The sequence below is a fragment of the Dicentrarchus labrax genome, unplaced genomic scaffold (genome assembly GCF_905237075.1).
Source record: "Dicentrarchus labrax unplaced genomic scaffold, dlabrax2021, whole genome shotgun sequence".
In the NCBI taxonomy this organism is placed as follows: Eukaryota; Metazoa; Chordata; class Actinopteri; family Moronidae; genus Dicentrarchus; species Dicentrarchus labrax.
Window position 1 is genome coordinate 4,286,236 of NW_026136721.1, and position 23,199 is coordinate 4,309,434.

General features: G+C 39.3%; 2 protein-coding genes across 3 annotated transcripts in view; both read right to left on the minus strand.

Annotated features, from left to right (window-relative positions):
* The window catches only part of LOC127355472 (kin of IRRE-like protein 3), a 413,394-nt gene that overhangs the window by 130,355 nt on the left and 259,840 nt on the right, over positions 1-23,199 (minus strand). The window lies entirely within an intron of this gene.
* On the minus strand, positions 318-4,006 carry ripply1 (ripply transcriptional repressor 1). The gene is made up of 4 exons (XM_051386468.1): positions 3,691-4,006; positions 3,033-3,111; positions 1,512-1,585; positions 318-1,340 (listed from the first exon to the last, which is right to left on the minus strand). The coding sequence occupies exons 1-4, from the start codon at positions 3,882-3,884 to the stop codon at positions 1,142-1,144; spliced, it is 546 nt and encodes a 181-aa protein (XP_051242428.1). The 5' UTR covers positions 3,885-4,006; the 3' UTR covers positions 318-1,141.

Genomic DNA, 23,199 nt, shown 5'->3' on the forward strand with positions numbered 1-23,199 from the left:
CTTTGACCCCTACAGAGATCAGTCTGTAAGGACTATCTTTTTCATTTCACTCGCTAAATGTGGGTTCTCCTTACTTTGCAATTTCTTTGTTCTTTAGTCCAATCTGTCTGTTGCTGTTGTTTCCCATGCTTTACATTCCCTCTTTTCGTTCTATTTAATATCACCCTCTTAAGAGATGGAGAGCAGACCTCCACTCCTACCAGCCAATCGGAAGCACTGGATGAACATCAAAAGGTTGTAAGGACACAGTAATGTTAAAAATCCCTACCACAACAAATCCACACAAAAATAAAGAAGAAATCAGATGAGGATAAACATTCTTAATTCCCAAAATAGGTTATTTTATTCTTTATAGAACCTCAGTTTGGACAGTACACAATGAGACTGATGCACTAATGTATAAAAAAAAGTCAACATAAATATAAGTTTAAGTAAAAGTTATGTACAATGTACATGATAAATTATAAATGTGTGTAGATTACAATCTATATACAGTGGGAAGAATCAGACCCTGAGATTGACTGTAAACGTCCCAATATGGGAGAACATGACCCATAGCTTTCCTCTCTCACCAGAGATATGCAGATACTGCACAACGGACCCTTCCTGCAGGACAGGAAAAAGTTAAGCGAGGTTCGGTCCGAGGCTTGCTCAGCTGTTTTTGGAGCGCAGAGCCAAGAGGGGAGGGACTTAGGAAGGGTTGATTGTATACAGAATTCTAAATGCCACAGTTGTGTGCAGTACAAACAACAGAAAATGTGAGACCACTCAACTACACAGAGAGAGATTGCAATGAATATGGACAGTATAATTCTAATTCTAATAATAAGTCATCCTAAACATTAGTTTGATAGACATTCTGCTCCCCTCAAATATTACAATCTCTGCCATTTGACCCAGTGCTGCTGCTAAGTGGGCAACATAATTTGAGGGCTTAAGAGGTTAAGCTGTATGAAAGCAGATAAAGTCTTGAAACACAATCATGCTGACACAAAGAATGCAGATTAGTCTGTTGTTTTTGATCTTGCTCTTCCAATCTGTGTTTCACGCACACTTTCAAATGCAGTCTAAACCAATTAAGTGAGTATAAACAAGGAAACTGCAGTCTCTGTCAGCCATTTCCCAGGAGGCTCCCTGTCACTCAGTTGTAGGAGGTGAAATGAGACTGCTGTTTGAGGCACTCCTCAGAGTTACCATTCTCCTCCCATTCCTCCTCGTTCTCATCCTCACTGTCAGACTCATCATAAAAGCTGATGGTTGCCTGAATGGGGAAGTTCCTGAGCAGGGCCTCTCCGTCACTGTATAGATAGTCAAATGACTTTGATTTGGGCCAGAATAGCCTGTTTGAGAGACAAAGGATAAGTTAAGTATTAAGTTTAGGAGTTTATTGAATGAATAACAAGAAATGTATCGAATTGCAGTAAAATCAAACTACGCTCCGAAGTGTTTGGATTTCATGCACAATTTCTGTGCTGACAGAAGGCAGACTCAACATGTGAGAGGATACTGACCTGACAGGGTGCTGGAAGGCCTGAGATTTCCCATCTGACGATAAGCAGCCTGGCACCGTTGGTCTGGAGTAAGGCTGAGAGAGTCAGAGACAAAGGAGTGAGTGCATATTGTCACTGTTGGGTGTTAACATCAGTACTTCAGAACTGTTGATTTTTGTGTACTCAAACAGTAGGGTTGCTTTCTCTTCCACATCAGCTGAATCTGCAGCTCCCTTTGCTTTTACATAGTGAGTTTCAGCTCATTGTTTACTTGGTTCCCTCTCACCACTCTCCCAGTGTAGTTTTTGGGTGCAGCTGTTATCAGAGAAAAAGCTCCAAAAACCCTCTGTCCACTAACAGTGTACTACAGTACTAAAAGACAGTGAATATTGAACAGACATTCATCAGGTAGACACAAACACAACTCCAAATGAGTGATGTTTCTTTGTAACTGATGGATGTGGAAATGAGCAACTATTTGCTAACAAGTTAAACATCTCTGCTGAAAAGGTGATGGTTCACAACTTGTGAATCCACAAGGTGGCCGAAAAAAATCACTTAAGATTGGAATTTTTAGTGTGATTTGGTTTAAGAAAAAAAACAACACAGAAAGATAAAGGAACTACAGTCTATCTTGCCTCCTATGAGTCATGCAAACCCAAACTGTGACTGCACAAACACCTACACAGTGTGCTATAGTGTGGAGATCACTGTTATGCCTCTGTTACTTTGCCTTTTCAAATATAGTGACAAATGCCTTTACAATGGAACTGTTAAGCTCTCAGATGGCAGTCAGATGGCCAGCAAAGCGTTGACACATTACAGGCTGAGGCGGCAACGAGCTGGCACGTCACTCAGCGTGTGAAGGGGGGTGTGCGCTCTCGGGGGACTGTGGGAACTTCCCTTAAACCAGTCTCTCCCCAGAGGTGTTCCTTTTGCCCTGACATGCAGTAAGCAACACAGCTTTTGGGAGGGGAGTGCTGCCTTTTTTAACTACACTGCAATCTTCCTGATAACATTAAGAACTAATCTCATAATAATAATAATAATAATAACATAACAATTCATCAAGAGACCCTACTGTGCCTTTTGGTCATGTGCCAGTGCAGCTGATGTTGAAAATTTATCAAATTTGACTGCAAATAGTTTCCCACCCTGGTTTTCACTCAGTGTGTGTTGGCTTCCTGCAGGTGCTAGCAGGAGGACAGCAGCCATGTCCTCTCTAAAGGTATGATCTACCAATCTTGAAACTAAATGAGCAGCCACTCCTCCAGTCACCCTGGTTTGTTACCTCTTTACAAATTCAATTAAATTCACTCAGTTTTGGGGTCATAGAGAACATTAGAAAGAATTGTTGGGGTTTTGTAGAACTGTTATTCTTCATTTTTTATAACTATTTGTAACTGCAGCCCTAACCCTGTGTTCCATGTGCACCAACCAGACATGCATCATGTCTATCATGGTATTTTGAGAACCAATACTGCCAAATGCTAGCTATGAATGAATCAATGACATCAGATCAGTAGAGGTGTTGTAACTTACAGAGGATTGCCTGCTGCGTGGGAATTGCTTGGGTCCGTCCCTGCTGCTGGATAACCAAGGTCTCCACAGTGAGGGCTGACTGCAGGAGGGGGGACACAAGTGAGGACTGATTAGAACAGAACTAATCCGTGTTTTCATAGGCCACTTTTACATGCTTTATTAAACTACAAAACTACTAAAATATGTCCACTTGGACTCATATTTTGCAGTCCAACTGATCCTGGGCTACTGTATAAAAAAACACATACTGCTGAGATACATTTGGCTTAGGATCATATCACAGTCAGCTGCAACTGTCGCCCAGCAACCATTTGGACTAGTTTAGCTAACGTTAATTACGTTAACTAACTTAACTAACTGTTAGCAAACTTCAACACACAGTGTATGTTAGGTGTGTATTATCAACTGCTATAATGCTAGCCGTGGTGTGTTAAAATGTGCGTCTCAACGAAACAAGTCACTAACAAGTTACCACCAACTTAGAAGCAGCTGCTTTAAGCTAACACAATGCAGGCGACACTGATTCAAACTGCGATGAAGCTGAAAGTGGCTTTTAGCAGCTGATATGTTTGCTTTAGATAACGTTAGTTAGCAATTCTCGGTTACAATCAACATTTTTGCTCTCGACTTCAAATGCAATCCTGAGACCGGTACCTACCTGCCGCTTGTGTCCGAGCCGCTGCTCACTGTCAGCGGGGGCGACCACCGGACTGTGCCGAACAACGGCTGCTGGAGGAGCAGGCGGGCGGAACTCATCCTTCTTGCTTCTTTTCCCAAGGAAGTTCTCCCGTGACACCTCCGATTTAAATATAGAAATATATCCGAGAGGACTGGAGTTTTGTTTCCTCTCATGTACGACTGGACTGCAGCAGCTGGGGCAAACGTTACATAAAGATGTAGTGCTGTGACAGAGAGACTGCGCTCGATAGCAATGTTAGGGGTTTATAAAGCCCTGGTGCTCAGAGGTGTGTGTGTGTGTGTGTGTTTGTGTGTGTTTGTGTGTGTTTGTGTGTGCGCGCGCTGCAGTTTGGAGGGAGGGGCACAGCATGTTGTCAAATGACAAATGATGGATTCAGAGTTGACTTTCTTCACTAATGATAAAACAATGATGGATAGTATTATAGTGTGATGATTATATCATGTGCCATACTGTGAACGTGCACATTCCTGTACAAACTGTACAGCTCTTCATTCATTTATTTAAATAAATGTCAGCTAGTGTCTCTTTCTATATTTATTCAATATTACATATTACATATTGGCTCTCTTTATTATCTCTATTTCATCAAGTTCTTTGTACGCTGTAAATTTACATCGAAGATTTACAATGTAGGCTACGTAAAAATCTACTTCTGATTCTGATTTTAAGGTGCAGCAAGTCCTCTGCGCTTTTAAAGATCCCAGACATGTATTAATACACAGTATACAAATGCTGCTTGGACCAAAAATCTGTATCTGATGTTTTTCTGAGAAAAATATTTCCACACTACAAAAATCCTTGTTTTTATTTAGGGGAACAAAATATTCAACCCTCTGTCCACTAACTGCTCAGCACCTAACAGCCGACAGACACAGTTAGAGTTAGAGTGCTGGTGAACATAGCGGAGTATTTAGCAGCTAAATAGGTGCCATAGGGCAGAAACAGTACTAAAAGAGAGTGAATATTGAACAGACATTCATCAGGTAGACACAAACTCCAAATGAGTGATGTTTCTTTGTAATTGATGGATTTGGAAATGAGCAACATTTTGCGAACGAGTTAAACATCTCAGCTAAAAAGGTGATGATTCACAACTTGTTTCTGTTGCCTCAAGGTGGCCAAAAAATCACTTACTTGAGATTGGAATTTTTAGTGTGATTTGGTTTAAGGAAAAAAGCTATAAAAATAAAAAAAATCTAAATACATGAAATACACAAAACAAAATATTAAGGCCAAACTATAGGCTACTATGTGAAAGGGGTGTTGCAGACTTTTGTGCAAATTAAGGGAATAACTGATGAGACAATGATATAGGCTAAAGTATATAAAACTACAGAAAATATGAAATATTAAAGCTGTAGTAGGTAACTTTTACACAAATAACGTTGAAGTAGTAACCTGTAATCCTGACAGTAGTACATGAGATGGATGATCTGTGAAAAAACCTGGTTCCTCTGCCTCCTTCTTCGCTTTATTCAGGCCTGGTGGAATATTGCAAATGCAATTAGGAGCACTAGGATATAGTGAAAGTTTAAGAAAATATCGCAAAGGGTTATTTTTTATAAAAAAAACACCTACTGCAGCTTTAAGTGTGCAAAGTGAAGGACATTTTCCCTCAGCCTGTTGAAGATTCACCATAATCTTATGATTTACAGGCTATATTAGGATTGAGGATATAGGCCTAAAGGTCAAATAATCCTGTTACATTAATACAGCCTGTTGTAATTGCGAGTTAGTGGCCCCCTAACTCTACATAACATCCATGTTGCCTGCAGTGAAGTATTCGCACTATAATGAACCTGTAACTGATGTGTGATCAGTATAATGGGGCTTGTGCTGATGATTTTCATGGATGGCTGGTGTTGTTCTAATCTCAATCTAATTTTCTCTTGTTAATTAGTTTACTGGTGCTCCCTGCTGCCTTTCTCACAGATGGTGTCTAACTTTTCTCCCCCTTGTTTTCACAGACAACCCGGCGGTTTGAGATCTCTCACCGCCCCGCAGCGCCGCGCTGTTTGGACAAGACAGGAGGCTTCACACCATATTGCTCCTCAGTGAAGGCCGCAGCAGACTGCAGGGCTGAGGAGCGTTACTGGACCAGCATTCAGAACAATTAAACACTTCTTTAACATCGTGGTAATCCAATAAAGGATACACGATTTAGGATAGGTCATATTGATTCCATTAAACCAAAACCCACGCCATTCGGATTGTTTCTTCTCTTATCAATAACTGATGGAAAGGAAAGGATACTCACTACCGACAAATAGACTGCTTTATGAATTTCAATTATATTTGTAATTATTTTCGAACACATGGTAAGGGAAACAATGATAGACCTATACGTAATACTGAACTAATGCATGACTCATGATCGTCAGCATGAATGAATGCAAGATGCATGAATTCCTGTTGCTCACCACTAATCAAATGATGACTTTTTGTGTTTGGTTCACACTTAATAGAACAAAGTTAAGGAATTTTAATTCACAGTTTTTTAATTATTGAGATAAATTGTGCAGCCGGTGTATTTAAGAAGAGTGCAATCCATTACAGCGGGTGTGGGGATCCTCACTCGCTGCCTGCCCTAATGGGTCCTAATGTGGCCTAATGGCCCTTTCATTTTGGGTAAACGAAGCTGTCAGGGGTCAGCATGAACCATGTGACGCCCCGCCGAGAGCCAGTGAGGAGCAAACTGGCGCATAAGGCACAAATGGCCCTGACGTAATAGGACTGCGCTAATAGAGATACCAGCGTGCACAAATACATGCTACTTCAATCAACGCTTGGGCTAATTAAGAGGGCTTTATCTCTACACTAACACACATACGACATGGTTAATTTAGTACGGGAACAAAGATACCAAGGGTCCCCAAATTAAACACCTACTGTACTATATTGTATTGGATGCAAAATGGAACTATGGTATAGATAAATAAAATTCATAATAATCCTATATATTTGTAGAGCCCTGTTCCTCACAAACAAATGCATACACAGTGATTTATTCAATATATATATTTTAATTACAAAAACATCTGGCAGGCCAAATCAAACCTTATGGTGGGCCAACTTTGGGTAGCCCTGACACAGACTTTAACATAAAATGAGAAAAACAATGAATATTACAGAATATCTAAGGACAAATTAGAATAGGACTTGTCCACTAGAAATAAAATACTCAAGTTAAGTTAATACTAATTTCTGATTAGCAGCAGAATTCATGTTTAGATTCCTGAAACATTGATCAGTCAAATAGTTCACTGAATTTAGTTAGGTCACTAACTAGGTCACTTTCAAACCCTGACATTACATTCTTGTCAAGAATCAGCAGCAGAATCTTTAATGAGGATGGCAAAGTAAAAGTCTGAGAGAAAACAGTTGAAGAATGTTCGATCTGAATTATTCATCCTGTTTCCAGCTCATAGATACTGATATGATCTAATGAAAGCCTCTTATATACAGTATTTTTCAGACATAATCACGTTGGCTCTGAACTGATACATATTGAAATTGCTCAGATGTTATGGAGCAAAGATATTCAGGGATTAAAAAGAATTGTGAGGGGTTAAATGTCAGAAAAGCTTCACACACTGTTCAGAAACCAGCATGTTAACTACTCATTGAAAGTATCTAAAGTCTTATGAAGTACAGATATGTGTTTTGTACCTTTGTGTATTTAGTAGCAGTATTTTTGTTGGGATCTGATGATGTATCATGATCATAAATTGATTGTGAAGCTGACTAGTAAAACAGTCAATTGATCAAATAAAACAAAAATGAAATAAAAACAAATATTTATTGGAACCTCTATGAGGTTTAGGTGCTATTTTCCTCAGATCTTCAGATTTTTATGACTCTACTGATTTTATTTATGGATTATCAGGAAAAAAAGAACAAAAATTGAAACATGTCAAAGTGAAAACACTTATTTCCAACTTGATCCCAAGATGGTCCCAAAACTAAACAACACAGTCCTTAAATCCAAAAGCACATCACTACAAATAATACAATATAAAAGAACTCCTACATCAGAAAACAAGGACAGCTAAAATAACAACATACATTTTATAAAAATGCACTAACCTGACTTCTATAAGCCCCTCTCACATTTAAAGACTTGCTGTTCCACAACATGGTGCCAGTGTAAAAACTGGCTACATTATTCACCCAAGGCACAAGCCTGTCTGTGTCTGTACTTTTGAATTCTCCATCTTCTACCCTCTGTCCTATTGGAGGTCACGCCCACTCTTTGACTCTGCACCAAACTGGACACCAGCTCTTTACACAAAATTTTGGCCATTTTTCAAAATGCTCTACTCTCCACAACAGTATGTTGCATTTTTTGGAAACGGGTCCCAGAGTGTCAGGACGGCGAAACTGATTTTTTCTGAAACGATGACGTACTAGCCCCGCCTCTCTAGCCTTTAACCTCCGCCGCCGCTAGACGCGTCATAACAACAACAACAATGGTGGATTACTAGTACTTGTTTGTAAACAGCGCATACTCCATGGCTTCCCTTCCGGTTTCAGTGTATTGGTGTGGCGGCGTCACAGCGCCTACAGGCCTGGCATATGTACTACAGCGTTTTGGGTCGTTATCAGTGAATCCGTGTGGACGCAGATATTTCTGGAAACGACGCCATGTTTATCGTATTGGGTGAGGCTGCGTATTCGTGAGGACAGGCCCTTAGTTTGACCTCAGAGCCAAAAGCATAGTTAAAAAAAAAATATATAAAAATATAAATATCGTCCAACAATCAACTATGTTTATGAAGAAATAATAAATCAATTTGTTTGACTTTAGTGTACTTTTTCTTCAACCTGAAACAATTAAAGCTATAGGTACTGAGCCTAAACATCATAATCTTCAACACAAACATTTGTAATTTAGTCAGGAACATATAAAGCACAGATTATTAAGTCATGATAATTTGTTAAAATCTCCAAGTTCTCCTAAAGACGACATGACCTCGGTGTTCAGTTCAATTTTCTCATTAACAACAAAAGATTTTCAGCCTCACTGTGACCCCATGTAAAACTGATGTGGTGTTAGTTGTCACTGTGCAGTAAGTCAAGACACCCTTTTGCTGTAGGTGAGGGTCACTTGGTATCCAGTGAGGTTGGATGGAGAAGTGAGGAGCTCTAACACCTCTGGTCTCATGTGTGGAGGTGTTGGGAGTCACACTCCACAACCCCAACCCCAACACACACACACACACACACACACACACACACACACACACACACACACACACACACACACACACACACAGCTGATTCTGTCAGTGACAGTGGTGACTGAGTATAGTCAGTTCAGTTTCTGTCAAAGATTTGTTTGTACTCTTGTTATATTGTTATTAATGTTATTATTATAATCTGTGGCGCAGAGGTAGAGCGGGTCGTCCCCTAATCTGAAGGTTGTTGGTTCGATCCCCGGGTCCTGGTGACACATGTCGAAGTATCCTTGAGCAAGATTTGCTCCTGATGCCGTGCATTGGTGTATGAATGAGTTAGTTTCTCTTTGATGGGCTTTGCCATCACTGAGTGAATGTGTGTGAAAGGGTGAATATGGCATGTAGTGTAAAAGCACTTTGAAAAAAGTCAGAAGACTGGAAAGGCACTATACAAGTACAGGTCCGTTTACCATTTACCATTAAGAGCTGAACACAAGCCATATTCATATTTCACTTCCTGATAAACAGCCTCGTCCAGCAAACAATCAGAAAGCTAATACAACAATGGCCATGCACCAGGGACAAGAAAACACTAAATTTGTCCAAAAAAGAAGCCCATAATTGTGGGATTGTTAAAAAGTAGACTAAATAGACAAAAAAATTGATCTCTGATCAATATTCACAGAAAATCCTGCTCAAAATTCATCCAAATCACTGGTTTTACAAAAACATCCTGCAGTTATTGTGTTTAATGTTTGGGTTCATTGTGCAGTTTATCAGTTGTTCTCTACTGTTATTGTTATGCACCAAATATAATATGAATTAAAGCTGCAAGCAGCATTGGGTGGGACCTTGCCATCAACCTACGTTGGGGCCTACGCCCCGACGTTTTTTTTTTTGACAGAATTCAAAATGGCCACAAAAGCTTATTTTCGCCGCGTCGCCATGGCAACATGATTCTTCGAAAATTCTTAAGATTCATAAGATGTCACCGTCATCGTCCCAAGAAACTTCTGACAGAATTTCAGCTAGATCTGGTCAATCTGCTGGAAGATATAAATAAAAGTATAAAAAATTACATTTACTTTCACCACTAGGTGGCGCTCTCACTATTAGTGAATATTATCACATAGATGTGTTCAGGGTGGGACTCTTATCAGAAAAGTGAAGTTTGGAGCCGATTGGACAATGTACACTCTTATAGTTAGTACAGTATAGTTATAGTAAATTTGTGTCTTCTGGCAGTACATCAAAATTTGACGCTATCCCACGGACACTCCCTTTAACAAACCGTCACCACAATTATGAAATTTCATCAACATGTTTTGGATTTCCTGACTAAATTTCAGCTCGATCCGATCATCCTGCTAGGAGTACAACATGGAAGTATAAAAAATGACATGTCCTTTCACCACTAGCTGGCGCTCTCACTATTACTGAATATTATCACATAGACGTGTTCAGGATGGGACTCTTATCAAACATGAAGTTTCGTTGAGATCAGATCATGTATGCAGAAGTTATGACAAATCCCTCTTTCATGGCGAGTTGTTGAAATTCCACACCATGCCACGGGCACGTTGTTCGATGGAATGTCGTAAATAGCACAACTTTTTATCGTTAATTGTCTTTTAATGGCTGTGTCCAAATCTGAAGTCGATCCAATGTATTCCCTAGGAGGAATTCAAATACGTGTGCAAATCGCCAAAAATGGCCCCTAAACCCAAAATGACCGACTTCCTGTTTAGTTTGAGGTATGGGTCCAAGAGGCTTTTCTGCTTGTCCCATCATGATACACATGCTTACCAATTTTCATACATGTCGGTCTTACGTGTTTTGGGGGCTGATTCTGGGGGTTGGGGCTTAGCCATTTGGCATCGCCCGTGCACGGGGACAATTGCATATGTCGAGTTCTCGAACGATGGAATTTTGTGCAAATTTTCCTGAGCTTTCGAGCATGTTGCAGCCACCAAATATGCAATCGAATCTGGAGCAAATAATAATAATTCCTAGAGATACAATAGGGCCTCCCAGCGGTCCCTGTCTCAGACCCTAAATATCCACAATATATGTCACTTTACTCAGTTTACTCAAGGATAGAAAAGGGCTCCCTTAAGGAGAAAAGCTTGTTAACCACTGGTCTAACACATTGTGGCATGCACTGAACCTCAGTGTTATTATTATTTTTTTTAATACTTTATTTACAGTTTCTAACTTTACAAAACTGTACAAACACTCCACAACAGAGAAACAGTCAAACATAAAAGAAAACAGAGGAAATGGGAAAAAAAAAGAAAAAAAAAAAGGGGGCTGCCAGACAGTTTCAAATTTACATAAATAGATTTACGAACCTCAGTGTTATTATGTACAGTTTAAGGGCCTCAATGACTGCAGATCAAGTAGATTTTGTTGAAAGTGATATAATAATTCCCCTCTCTTACCAGATGGAAGCAGAAATGCACACTTTTGTTGTTGTCATTAAACTAAATAGCAGTTAGAAGAGATTTTCTTAATTGTGTAATGTTTTGGCATTTCAGTACCGACAATAACTTTACATTTAGCTGCATTTGTGTGGCCTAAGTTGAGGGTCTGACCTTACAGTGACCCTCTGTTGCACTTCTGCCTGCCCCTCACACATCAGCCTTAATTTGGGGAGGTGTTGGCTCCCCCATGACTCCTTCGTAGTACAGTCCAGGCATGAGCATATTCATCTCCCAGCACCTTGTTAGAACCAGAAGTCTCTGTTACTATCTATTCTACATTATGCTGTCTAATTTTTAAAAAGAAAATTGGAGTAATTTTTTTATAGGAGTAAGTACTTTTACTATTAGTATAGATTTTCAGTACTCTACCAACCACTGCCGGTGTCACTCAACATGTCTTATGTCATGTGTGGAGTAGGCAAAGAGGATCAAAGTGTGGTTGCTGATACAATAGTGGGAATATATACATGACATGATATATATAGACCCAAATGAAAGAGAGACAATTGTCATGATGGTGGTACTTTACAGTTACATAATAGTTCTAATGATCCGTGAAAGTATTATATATACTATATATTATTCTACATACCCGCCGTGTCTCCCACAATATTTGCTTTACCTGGAGCCTCCTCTGTCCAGCAGGTATCCCCGTTTTAAGTAAAATAAAATAATTTTTCCAATTGGCTAGAAGTCTCAATTCTTCCAGAAAGCAGTGTCCCCATTAATACCAAGCTTAGATAGTATGGCTAACAGTGATGCATTATTGTTGGCAGAGCCAGTGATCACCAGGAACACAGAGTGCTGTAGGGATGATGTATTTTTGCAGGCCAAGTTAGCGTCACCCTGGTTCCTTCGACAAAAAGCCAATAGGATTTTCCAATTGGACTTTGGATTGTTGCAGAAAATAAGCTCTGTGGTGAAGAAAGGTTTATGATACTTACACGTTTCACTGATTTTTAAAGCTTAAATGTGATATCCAAAAAGTAAGAAGCCAATGTAAAAAAAGCAACCACTAAACTTCCAACCGCTAATTACAAGTTGTAAAGTTTGAGTTAGAATAGTTTGCAATAGTGCAAGTTTAAACACAACAGGGCGTAAAGTGGACTTGTGAGTAGATAAGTCTCTGTGTTCAGCATGCTGAAGTTTAATGTCACAGACAACTTCGGCAATCTCATTTAGCCACTTGTTAGCAAATGCCTATTTGTTTAAAATACATTTGTTTATTTAGTATTGTGGAATGAATGCAAACACAGTAACTGTATCAAGACTTTGTGAAAATTCTTTCCGGAATTGGGCTGTGGCACGACAAATTTGGTGCTTAACGCAGAGATTGGACCAGATAACCTTTACTAACCGTCCAGTCTTTTCAGATTTTCAGGGTAAGCTGAAGAAAAATGCTGTATATTATCTCAGCTTTATAATGTTTGTCATCGTTAGCTGCCTTACATTAGCTCAGGAAAGGGTACAGTCAGTCCAAACACCATAATTAAAATGGGTTTGAGATATTAATAGAGATCCATCATGTGATTGATTAGAACAATTGTCCTTATTAGTGAAATATGTCCTAATTTACTTGCCTCTTCTTTTCAGTCCAATTAAAGAAACATTTATTGTTGAGAACAGAACATTGCAAACTGTGATGCTGCAACCATCACTGTGCTCTTCTTACATCTGAATCATTAACTCAGTTTTAATTAACACAAGTGTCCTGCGAACAAATTTGAATTTTGAGTGTGATAAAATCTGTAAGTTACTGCTGAAGTGCCACTTTAGGGTCGGATTTCTTTTGGTTCTCCACTCTCTTGGATGAATAAATACTTAAAATAAATACTTGTTGGATTACACTGTTGAGTTTGAAAGTCCAAGGACAGAGTAAGTTGTATACTTAAATGACTTAAGGCTCCTTTCACTATCCCTCTGTTATCTGCTGATGTTACTTATTAAAACCACTAGAGGTCATCCTGACCACATTAATTGTCCATCATGTCAGACAGTATATATTTAGGGACTTGAATTCAGTACTAAAGTAAAAAAGTACTCTATCTATCTATAATTATGTAATATTTATTTAGAGAGAGGATGAACTGAACCCAGTCCAGATACATGGGGCATATGCTCCACCAGTTGAACAACCAGTAACTAGTCAATATGATGCACCACCTTACTTTAGGGGCTGCAGAAACCGTAAGTTCAGTCAGACAACTAACATTTGAAATGTTTATTACAGCAGTATAGCATATTTAGATTTTGGCGTCTATGGTAAATGGTAAACCTGTACAATGCCTTTCTAGTCTTCCGACCACTCAAAGGGCTTTTACACTATGTGCCACATTCACCCTTTCACAGACATTCACTCAGTGATGGCAAAGCCCATCAAACAGAAACTAACATTCAAACACATTCACACATCGGGAGCAATTTGGGGTTCAGTATCTTGCTCAAGGACACTTCGACATGTGGCACCAGGAGCCGGGGATCAAACCCACAACCTTCCAATTAAGGAACGACTCGCTCTGCCTCTGAGCCACAGCCGCCCATAGGCTCCAAGCTCATCGTTCCCTGCACATATGTTTACATAGAGATATTAGGGAGCGATGAGCAAATACCATAAACCCTAGCTGGAGCCTACAGGTGGATGCTGGGGTGGTGGTTGGGCTTACAGCGCAGCAGGCAGCAATAGCTTACAGAGCAGCAGTAGCAATACGGATGCAGGGCAACAGCGGCATTGACAGAGCAGAGGGAGAGCTGGGAAATTTTGCACTTTAAATAGACCACCAGATTGGAAGGGTGTGCTTGGTTAGTGATTGCCTCACTGGCATGTCATGTGTGTATATCAGCGCAGCTCAAGTTGACTGCCTGAACTAGCTAGCAGGCTTTGCTCCATTAATCATAAAATAATGATGTGATATTGAGGGACTAGTTATGTATGTATCATAGAATAACTAGGATATGGGTCACATTTTGCTGGAGATGTAATTGGAGTTGTGGTCCAACAATGGTCCAGCATCAGGGAGAACAAAACACTGAGTTTGTCATAAAAGAAGTCTATTGATTGTTGAAAATTATTCCTCTTTGATCGGTATTCACAAAAGAAAATAACAGAAATAATCTGCACAAAATTCATCCAAACCACTCATTTTACACAAATTTAAACTAAAGGTTATTGTGTTCACTGTTTGGGTTCATTGTACAGTATAGCCATTGTGTCTGACTCTGTGCATTCCGTCCAGTCAGAGTTTAATTTCAGTCTGACAATTGCCTAGAAAACCATCGCAGGATTTCTGTAGCTGTGCTGCCTTAACCTTCTAAATGTTTATAGGAAAAAGACGGGCCACAATTGTTGTCACACATTGTCACAATATTATTTCACGATGATGACATATGTTTTGATATGCTTTGAGACTGTCCAAAGCATATCACTGTCCCTCAAGATGGTCCTCCCACCTACTGTGCATAATTGTGGCTTGACAGTGTGTTTTTTACAAACAAGTTGATTAATATTTGGTTAATGGTTTATGGTTACTGAAACTGTTAATAAAACAGTAACAAGCATTTAGATGGTCTGTGTTAATGTCTTTTTAAATAGTTTATTCAAAAAATTTGTATTTAGATATTTTGAGTTAAAGCAACTTCATATAATTTATGTAATCTGTTTCAAAAAATAATTTAATTACGCTGATATCCAATTTTGAGTTATATGAAATTCCGTTATAGTGAATTGTGAACTGAGTGGAGTTTGTACAACTTAATTGTACTTAAAAAGTTAAGTAAACATAAAGTAAACAATAACTTATTTAGAAATTAAAGTTAACTATACTTTTTATTTGTACTGTGAAAACAAAGATTTAATATTCTGGTCAGAATTTCAGTGAATCTCTGCAATGCTTCAGATGGGAACTTCACTCCTCTCTAAATTAGCCCTGCACAGTATTGAGCAAATTAGTTGCTAAATGACCAGGAATACACAAGAGTGTGAGTTATCAGAGCAGCTTTAAATCATCACGGGCCTGTAGTAGTGCTTTAGGATGACCATGGCAGCTGTTCCCCATTAATTTCCCAGGAGAGTAATATAGGAGGCTTAATGAGACATTTAAATGGTGTAGAGGCCCAATAATAATTAGTTCCTAAAGCCATCTGTAAATTTAATGTTTAATCACCACTTGCTATACACTATGCCACACCTTCAAACAACATAGATACTATCTCATTTCTCAGAGTTGTGAATGAGACAAGTGAATACATGGCAGCTATGCAGTGAATATCATGCCAACTCCACCAGCTGAGTCAGCATCTAGCCCCCGAGACTGGTAATGGAGAATCGTCAAATTAGTGTGACTGTGTGAAATACAGATTTGGAGCACAGCACTGATAAAGAAATGTCTGCCAAACTTAAAATTAATAGTATGATCAGTTGAAAACACTCGTCAGATTCTGTGGAGAGGTGCAATCCAAAAGCATTGTTTTCATGAACACATTGCAGAAACTGATAACTGATTAGACCAATTAGAGGAAGAGTTGAGCAGTTATGGCTGGGGTTAAGCAAAAGTTTGGACAAAGCCTTCACTAAATATTAGTCAGTCTGGTGAGACACCACAGGTGAACAGGATCAAAAAATGAACTAATAGAAATAACAATGAAACGTACCCAGTTGGTTACCTATGTTAAGACAATTATTTTTGTATTCCAAGTTACTTATTTTTAGGATATTTCAGCATTCCTCTGAAGACTATGCCTTTGTACTGTCTGGTTGCCCTTGCAGGACATACAGTATGCAATGGAAGGAAAACCTTGAAGACAAGTTGCTTTATGTGGTTGTACTCACATCCATCGCTCTTCAGCTGTGAGACGTCTTAGTGTTCAGTGGCATTCTGCTCATGAAGGCATTTGGAAAATGTAAATAAGAACGTAGTAAATTATTAAGTCCCATGGAGGAGTGCTTTATGTCAGTACTTTTTTGTGGTTAGTGCTGTCACTCTGAAAGACATTACTTATGTGGACCAGAAGACCTTTGTTGGTTCAAGTTCTTGTAGAACTCAGAGCATGGAGCAAAATGTAATTACCAGGAAAATGTGTTACACATTCTCAACATTTTTCTGGTAACAGCAAGATCAAGTTTTTTATTTTTGCTACACGCTGACCACATGGATACATTGGATTTGAGACCAAAAGATGAAACAAGAGATGAGAAGGTCCACTTTTATTTCTTGGTATTTACATGCATATATGTTGTTATGACAATTTAGAACAACAGCTTTTTGTTTCAGTTACCCCCATTTTTGGGTGAGCATTAGTATGGGAACAAATCACTGAATATGTTAAAAAACAAAAAGGAGCGAACTATGCGTCTTACATGTTGCTCCATCAGATTCACGCTGAGCTTGATTGCTATCAGGTATGCATTTAAATAATCAAGTGCTAATAAGTGGAAAATCCAACAGGTTCCCCTGTTCCCCCATTCCCCAATACAAACACACTGACAAAGGTCAACAATAATAGGCAATAGAAACTATAATTTTACTGTAACATTAGATATATATTACGGAAGCCGAGAACGGCCATGGATTTTTTTATTTTTATGCACTGTTATCTCGTGATAACGACTTGTTAATTCGTTATCTCGACATAACAAAGATCGTTTTCTCGAGATAACAAATTAATTAATAATGTGTTCGTCTTGACTTCAAACTAATGCGCTGCCACGAACAGCTTCCGTAGACACTGGCTGTAGCTGTAGCCTACCGGTAAGTTACACTTTGTTAGTTGACTGGGTTTGTTTAGGGGCTACCAGTTAGCAGATGGGAGGCTGACAAACTCCTATATATCCGGCTGCTTCAGCTAAGGTAACATAAATGTAGGCTAACGTTAACTTAGCAATGTGATGTGAAACGTAATTAAACGTTTATTAATTCATTTAATAGTGCTTTGATATGTGACTGGGTTTGTTTAGGGGCTACCAGTTAGCAGATGAGAGGCTGACAAACTCCTATCTATCCGGCTGCTTCAGCTAAGATAACGTAAATGTAGGCTAACATTAACTTAGCAATGTAATGAGAAACGTAATTAAATGTTTATTAATTCATTTAATAGTGCTTTGATATGTGACTGGGTTTATTATTATGGTTTGTGGCACAGCATTACTTTGTTTTTGTGGGATCATTTTCAAGTCTGATGCTGGTTAATATGATCGTCCTGATTTCAGCCTTCAAGAGCTGCCACTATCTGGTCCAGGTGTGTCCCAGGGAAGTGAAAATGGCAGATCACGTTATTGATCAATGCATCAGGATGTTTTCACAATCAAGGTCTAACACAGGCAGAAATTGCATTGTGCCTTTCTGTTAGAGATGGCATTCAGATTAGTCCTTGTCATTTAAGGAGAAGACTAGCCCGGTTACAACTTCACAGGTGACGGTTAAGTGGTCCTGCTGAGATTGTTAACTTCATTAGCAACTAGATAAGAGGACCGGGTCATCTTCATGGTTACATGATGCACGAGAGATGCATATTGGCTGGACTGCGCGTTAATTGAGACATGGTTCAGGAGGTTCAGTCACATCTTGACCCAGAGGGCGTACAGCAACGGAGAGGAACAAGACTTGTTGGAGAAGATGTTATAGTGTCCCACCGCCCAATTATTTATGGCATATGGACTCCTATGACAAGCTGACCCTTTTCGGCATTGGAATAAATGGATGCATTGATGGGTTTTCGCATCATATAACCTGGATGCAATCAAACTCTTCCAATAGTAACCCCAAAGTCATCGCAGCATACTTCATGAATGCAGTCATAGGATTTGGGGGGTGTCCAAAAATAATCCGATCGGATTTGGGAACTGAAAATGTCCATGTTAACAGGCTGCAACACTTCTTCCGAGAAGATGAGACTAGCGTTGTGCATGGGCCGTGTGTGTTCCAAGAACAGCAAATCAACGGATCGAAAGCTGGTGGCGGATCTACAGGAGACAGAACTAACTATAAGGGGGTCCCTGCTCTGTTTCTCTATCAACCACTGACATAAACATTATGCTTTCATTATTATTATTTTTAACATAGAACTACACTATGTTAACATAGAGCTTAATACTGGGTTCACATAGGCCTACATGGGATTTTGTATTCAGTATTTGACCCACAGATGTAACTAAATGATGAAGCTGAAGTGGAGCTGTCCAGGGTTTGATATAGACTACTGTTGAGTGTTCACTTGTTTTCCTTTCCCTCCATATCCAATTGATGAGTAGCTACTTGGAGTCAAATGTAGCTACATATTTCCAAAAAGAAGAGGAAACCAAAAGCACTCTGGCAAAAAATTTAAATAGTCTTTATTAAGATGGCTATATCATCATGAAATATTAACTCTCCTGTTGTACTCAGGTCAAGCATGAAAGGGAGGAAGGGAGGAAGGGAGTAAAGAAAGGAGGAAGGAAGGAAGGAAGGAAAGACAGAGGAAGGGAAGGATGAAAGAAGGAAGGAAGGAAGGAAGGAAGGAAGGAAAGAATATTCTTTTGGATTGTTTCTAGGTTTTGGTTCCCTCTTCTCTTATGAATTTTTATGTCCCCCACCAAAGAGCACCCTCATTCAATTCAATTCAATTTTATTTGTATAGCGCCAATTCATAGCAGAAGTTATCTCGGAACACTGTTCAAACAGAGCAGGTCTAGACCGAACTCTTTATAACATTATTTACAGAGACCCAACAGTACCACCATGAGCAAGCACTTGGCGACAAGGGCAAGGAAAAACTGCCTGTTAAAAGGTAAAAACCTAGGACAGATCCTTCGGCTTTAGGTGGGTGGTTGTCTGTCTCGACCAGTTGGGGTGAGAGAGAGAGAGAGAGAGAGAGAGAGAGAGAGAGAGAGAGACACAGACAGACGCACAGCAACAACAGTATTGGCAATGGCAATCTAGCAGGACCATGGCAGGAGGCTCCACCAGGATCGATAAGAACCTGCGAGACGAGAAAGCACAAGAACTCCGGGGAAGAAGTGAAGTTAGTAACATGCATTAATGGGACATGAACGAGTGCAGAAACAGAGAGGAAGAGAGGAGCTCAGTGCACCATGGGAAATCCCCCGATAGTCTAGGCCTATAGCAGCATAACTAGGGGATGGTTCAGGACTCACCTGATGCAGCGCTAACTATAAGCTTTATCAAAGAGGAATGTCTTAAGCCTACTCTTGAATGTGGTGAGGGTGTCAGGCCTCCCAAACCACAACTAGAAGCTGATTCCACAGGAGAGGAGCTTGGTAACTGAAGGCTCTGGCTCCTGTTCTACTTTTAGAGACTATAGGAACCACAAGTAGCCCAGCATTCAGAGAACGTAGTGTTCTAGAGGGGTAATAGGGTACTATGAGCTCTTTAAGATATGAAGGGGCCTGACCATGAAGAGCTTTAGGGGTGAGGAGGAGAATTTTAAATTCTATTCTAAATTTTACAGGCAGCCAGTGCAGAGAAGCTAGTACAGGAGAGATGTGATCTCTTTTTCTAGTTCCTGTCAGTACTCATGCTGCAGCGTTTTGAATTAATTGGAGCGTTTTAATTGGCTTATTGGGGCAATCTGATACTAAAGAGTTGCAGTAATCCAGCCTAGAAGTAACAAATGCATGGATTATTTTTTCTGCATCTGTCTGTGATAGGATGTGTCTAATTTTTGTAATATTACGTAAGTGAAAGAAGGCAGTCCTAGAGGTCTGCTTCATGTGGGAATTAAATGACAAAGATAACTCCAAGATTCCTGACAGTGCTGCTAGAGGCCAAGGTAATGCCATCTAGAGTAACTACAGTGGGTACGGAAAGTATTCAGACCCCTTTAAATCTATCTATCTATCTATGGCTTATAAAGCATTTACAAATGAGATATAAAGGCTGGCAATGCCTCGAGATTCACAAAATGTTCAGTTATCTTAACAGACGAAGGAGAGACACAACACAAAGGGATATAGAACATATTGTATTGATATTTATTGCAACTTCCCAACATATTGTATGAAGACGAACAAGGGTAGTTTATGAAGACATGCTATTGTTGTGATCTTATCTGTTTGGGACGTGTACGTTGAGCTTGCAATCCCGCTCTCAGCACGTCATCAACGACGGTGGGAGGCGGGATGTTACGTCATATTTACGTTAACTCTCAGAAGTTTCTGACAGTGCAGCCAAGGGGAGCGTGGAGAAGCACATTGGAGTCGGCGGCCGTCAGCGGCACTAGTGGTGAGTATGTGTCTTTGTTTGGTAGCACACACTATGGTTGAAAGCTAACGTTAGCTTGTCAGCAGCTGCAGGTGTTTGCCCTTAACGTTAACGTTACTAACTTTACTACCGACCTGCCCGCGGTGGCTAAGCCGACCTAGTCTAGTCTCGTCTAGCCGGGCGAGGTGAGTGCCTAGCAGCGGCAGGTCGGCTTAGCTACGTTAGTAATGTTAGTAACGTTAGTTGGGGAGCCAGGGCAAACACCTGCAGCTGCTGACAAGCTAACGTTATAATACTTTATTTATTTAAGCCATGTGATTCAGTGGAAATTCTCACAGGTCCTATTTGCAAGCTCAACGTACACGTCCCAAACAGATAAGATCACAACAATAGCATGTCTTCATAAACCACCCTTGTTTGTCTTCATACAATATGTTGGGAAGTTGGAATAAATATCAATAGAATATGTTCTAGATCCCTTTGTGTTCTATATCCCTTTGTGTTGTGTCTCTCCTTCGTCTGTTAAGATAACTGGGTAACACTTTATAATGAGTACACACTATTAAGCATTAGTTAAGCATGAATAAATAATGAAATCATCATTTTTAACGCATGAATACACATTAGTATGTAGTTTATAAACACAGTTAAAAATGTTTTATTCATCATTGATAAGCACATTAGTTATGGATTAGTAAATACTGAATTCATCATTTATAAAGCATGATTCTGCTGTAAAAAGTCATTACTATGTGGTTTATAATCACAGTTATAAATGTTTTACTCTTCATTGTACTGTACATTTCTGCATGCACTTGCACATCCACTATTCAGACATGTATTAATGATTAGTGACTGTGTTAGCAGATGTTCTATAAAAACTCACAACAAATTCATTTTCTAATGATGGCCTATAAACAGTTATTAATGCAGGAATTCACAGTTACAAAGCACTTACTACTCGTTAATTAAGTATTTTGCACGAGCTCATCTAAAGTGAGCACTATCTATGGCTTATTAAGCATTTACAAATGAGATATAAAGGCTGACAATGCCTCGAGACTCACAAAATGTTCAGTTATCTTAACAGACGAAGGAGAGACACAACACAAAGGGATCTAGAACATATTGTATTGATATTTATTGCAACTTCCCAACATATTGTATGAAGACAAACAAGGGTGGTTTATGAAGACATGCTATTGTTGTGATCTTATCTGTTTGGGACGTGTACGTTGAGCTTGCAAATAGGACCTGTGAGAATTTCCACTGAATCACAGGGCTTAAATAAATAAAGTATTATTCAAATGCTGCTCTTTTAACACAAAAATGCACACCTCCTTCGTGCTTGGTGCTCAACACATAAAGCGAACTAGCTTTTAATTTTACTTATTTTGAATCAATTAAGTTCACATAATACATAGGCTAATTATCTCTTATGGGATGACAGCAGGACTAGATTTAAATCCTTAAAACGCTTTAAATACCAGAAGTATGCCCTATTCGTCAGCATCCTAACTTTTGACAGTCATACAGTCGTCAGACTCCAACAAGTATGATGTTGAAAGATAAATCATATGGTCTACTGGAAAACAAAACAAGTCAAGAAGAGAGTCATGTGTCAGCCATGTCTGTCCTCACCTGCTCTATAACCTTATTACAGTATTTTGAATTACCTCTTCTAGTGAGATTTTTTATCAACTTAAGTCTAACTATTAACCGAATATAACAATAACCTTAACCCAAACTTTCGTTGGGTAATGTAGCTACTGCTTATGCTAGATAGATTAATATAGGCTATTTAGACCAAAGTAACCGGCTTAAAGTAAGACAGAGAATCATTTACACTGATTTTAGAAAAACAAAATAACCTCCCGTGATTTTCTGTCATTTGAAGATTTTTAAATTCCCTTTGTTTTTGCACATTTTTTTTCAGGCACTGAATACTGTCCCTCTGTCCAATGACACAATCGGGAGACGTATATTTGACATTTCAGACGACCTCCAAGAGCAACTCACAGAACATCTAACAGACAAACGTTAAATATAAGCAATATTGTTGCACAATAGAAAAAAAAAAATGCACATCCCAGTGAATCATTTGCTGTTTTGAGAATCACAGAGACTAAGCAGTCTTGTTTAAATGTTACAAATTGAGTTAATAAACTTGGAACTTGGAAATTGTTTTAAGTTGTTGCAGATTTTATCTCAGCTCATTTATATGTTATTTCAGCTCCTTTTATTAATCTATTTTGATAATCAGGTGATTGTATGCAGAATGCTGGTGCCAGCAACTCATACAGTGGTTTGTACAGATAAATAAATAAATATTATCAGGTTCTCAATAGTATTTCAATTCAGGGGGGGCATGAAAAAATGTCTGTCCCCTGGGGGGCGTGACAGAAAATAATTGAGAACCACTGGTTTAAAGTGATGATAAAATATTTCCTAATAGCCCACTGGCTTGCGGCAGTGCAGCGTCTCCCCTCTACCTTCCACGTTAATCGCGACCAGGACATGACCCTGCTCCACTTCTTTCAGCCAATCACAGTGTGATGAAATTACCTGCCTTCTGTTTCCACTATACTCCTTCTGTTTCTTTCTTGTCTCACACAT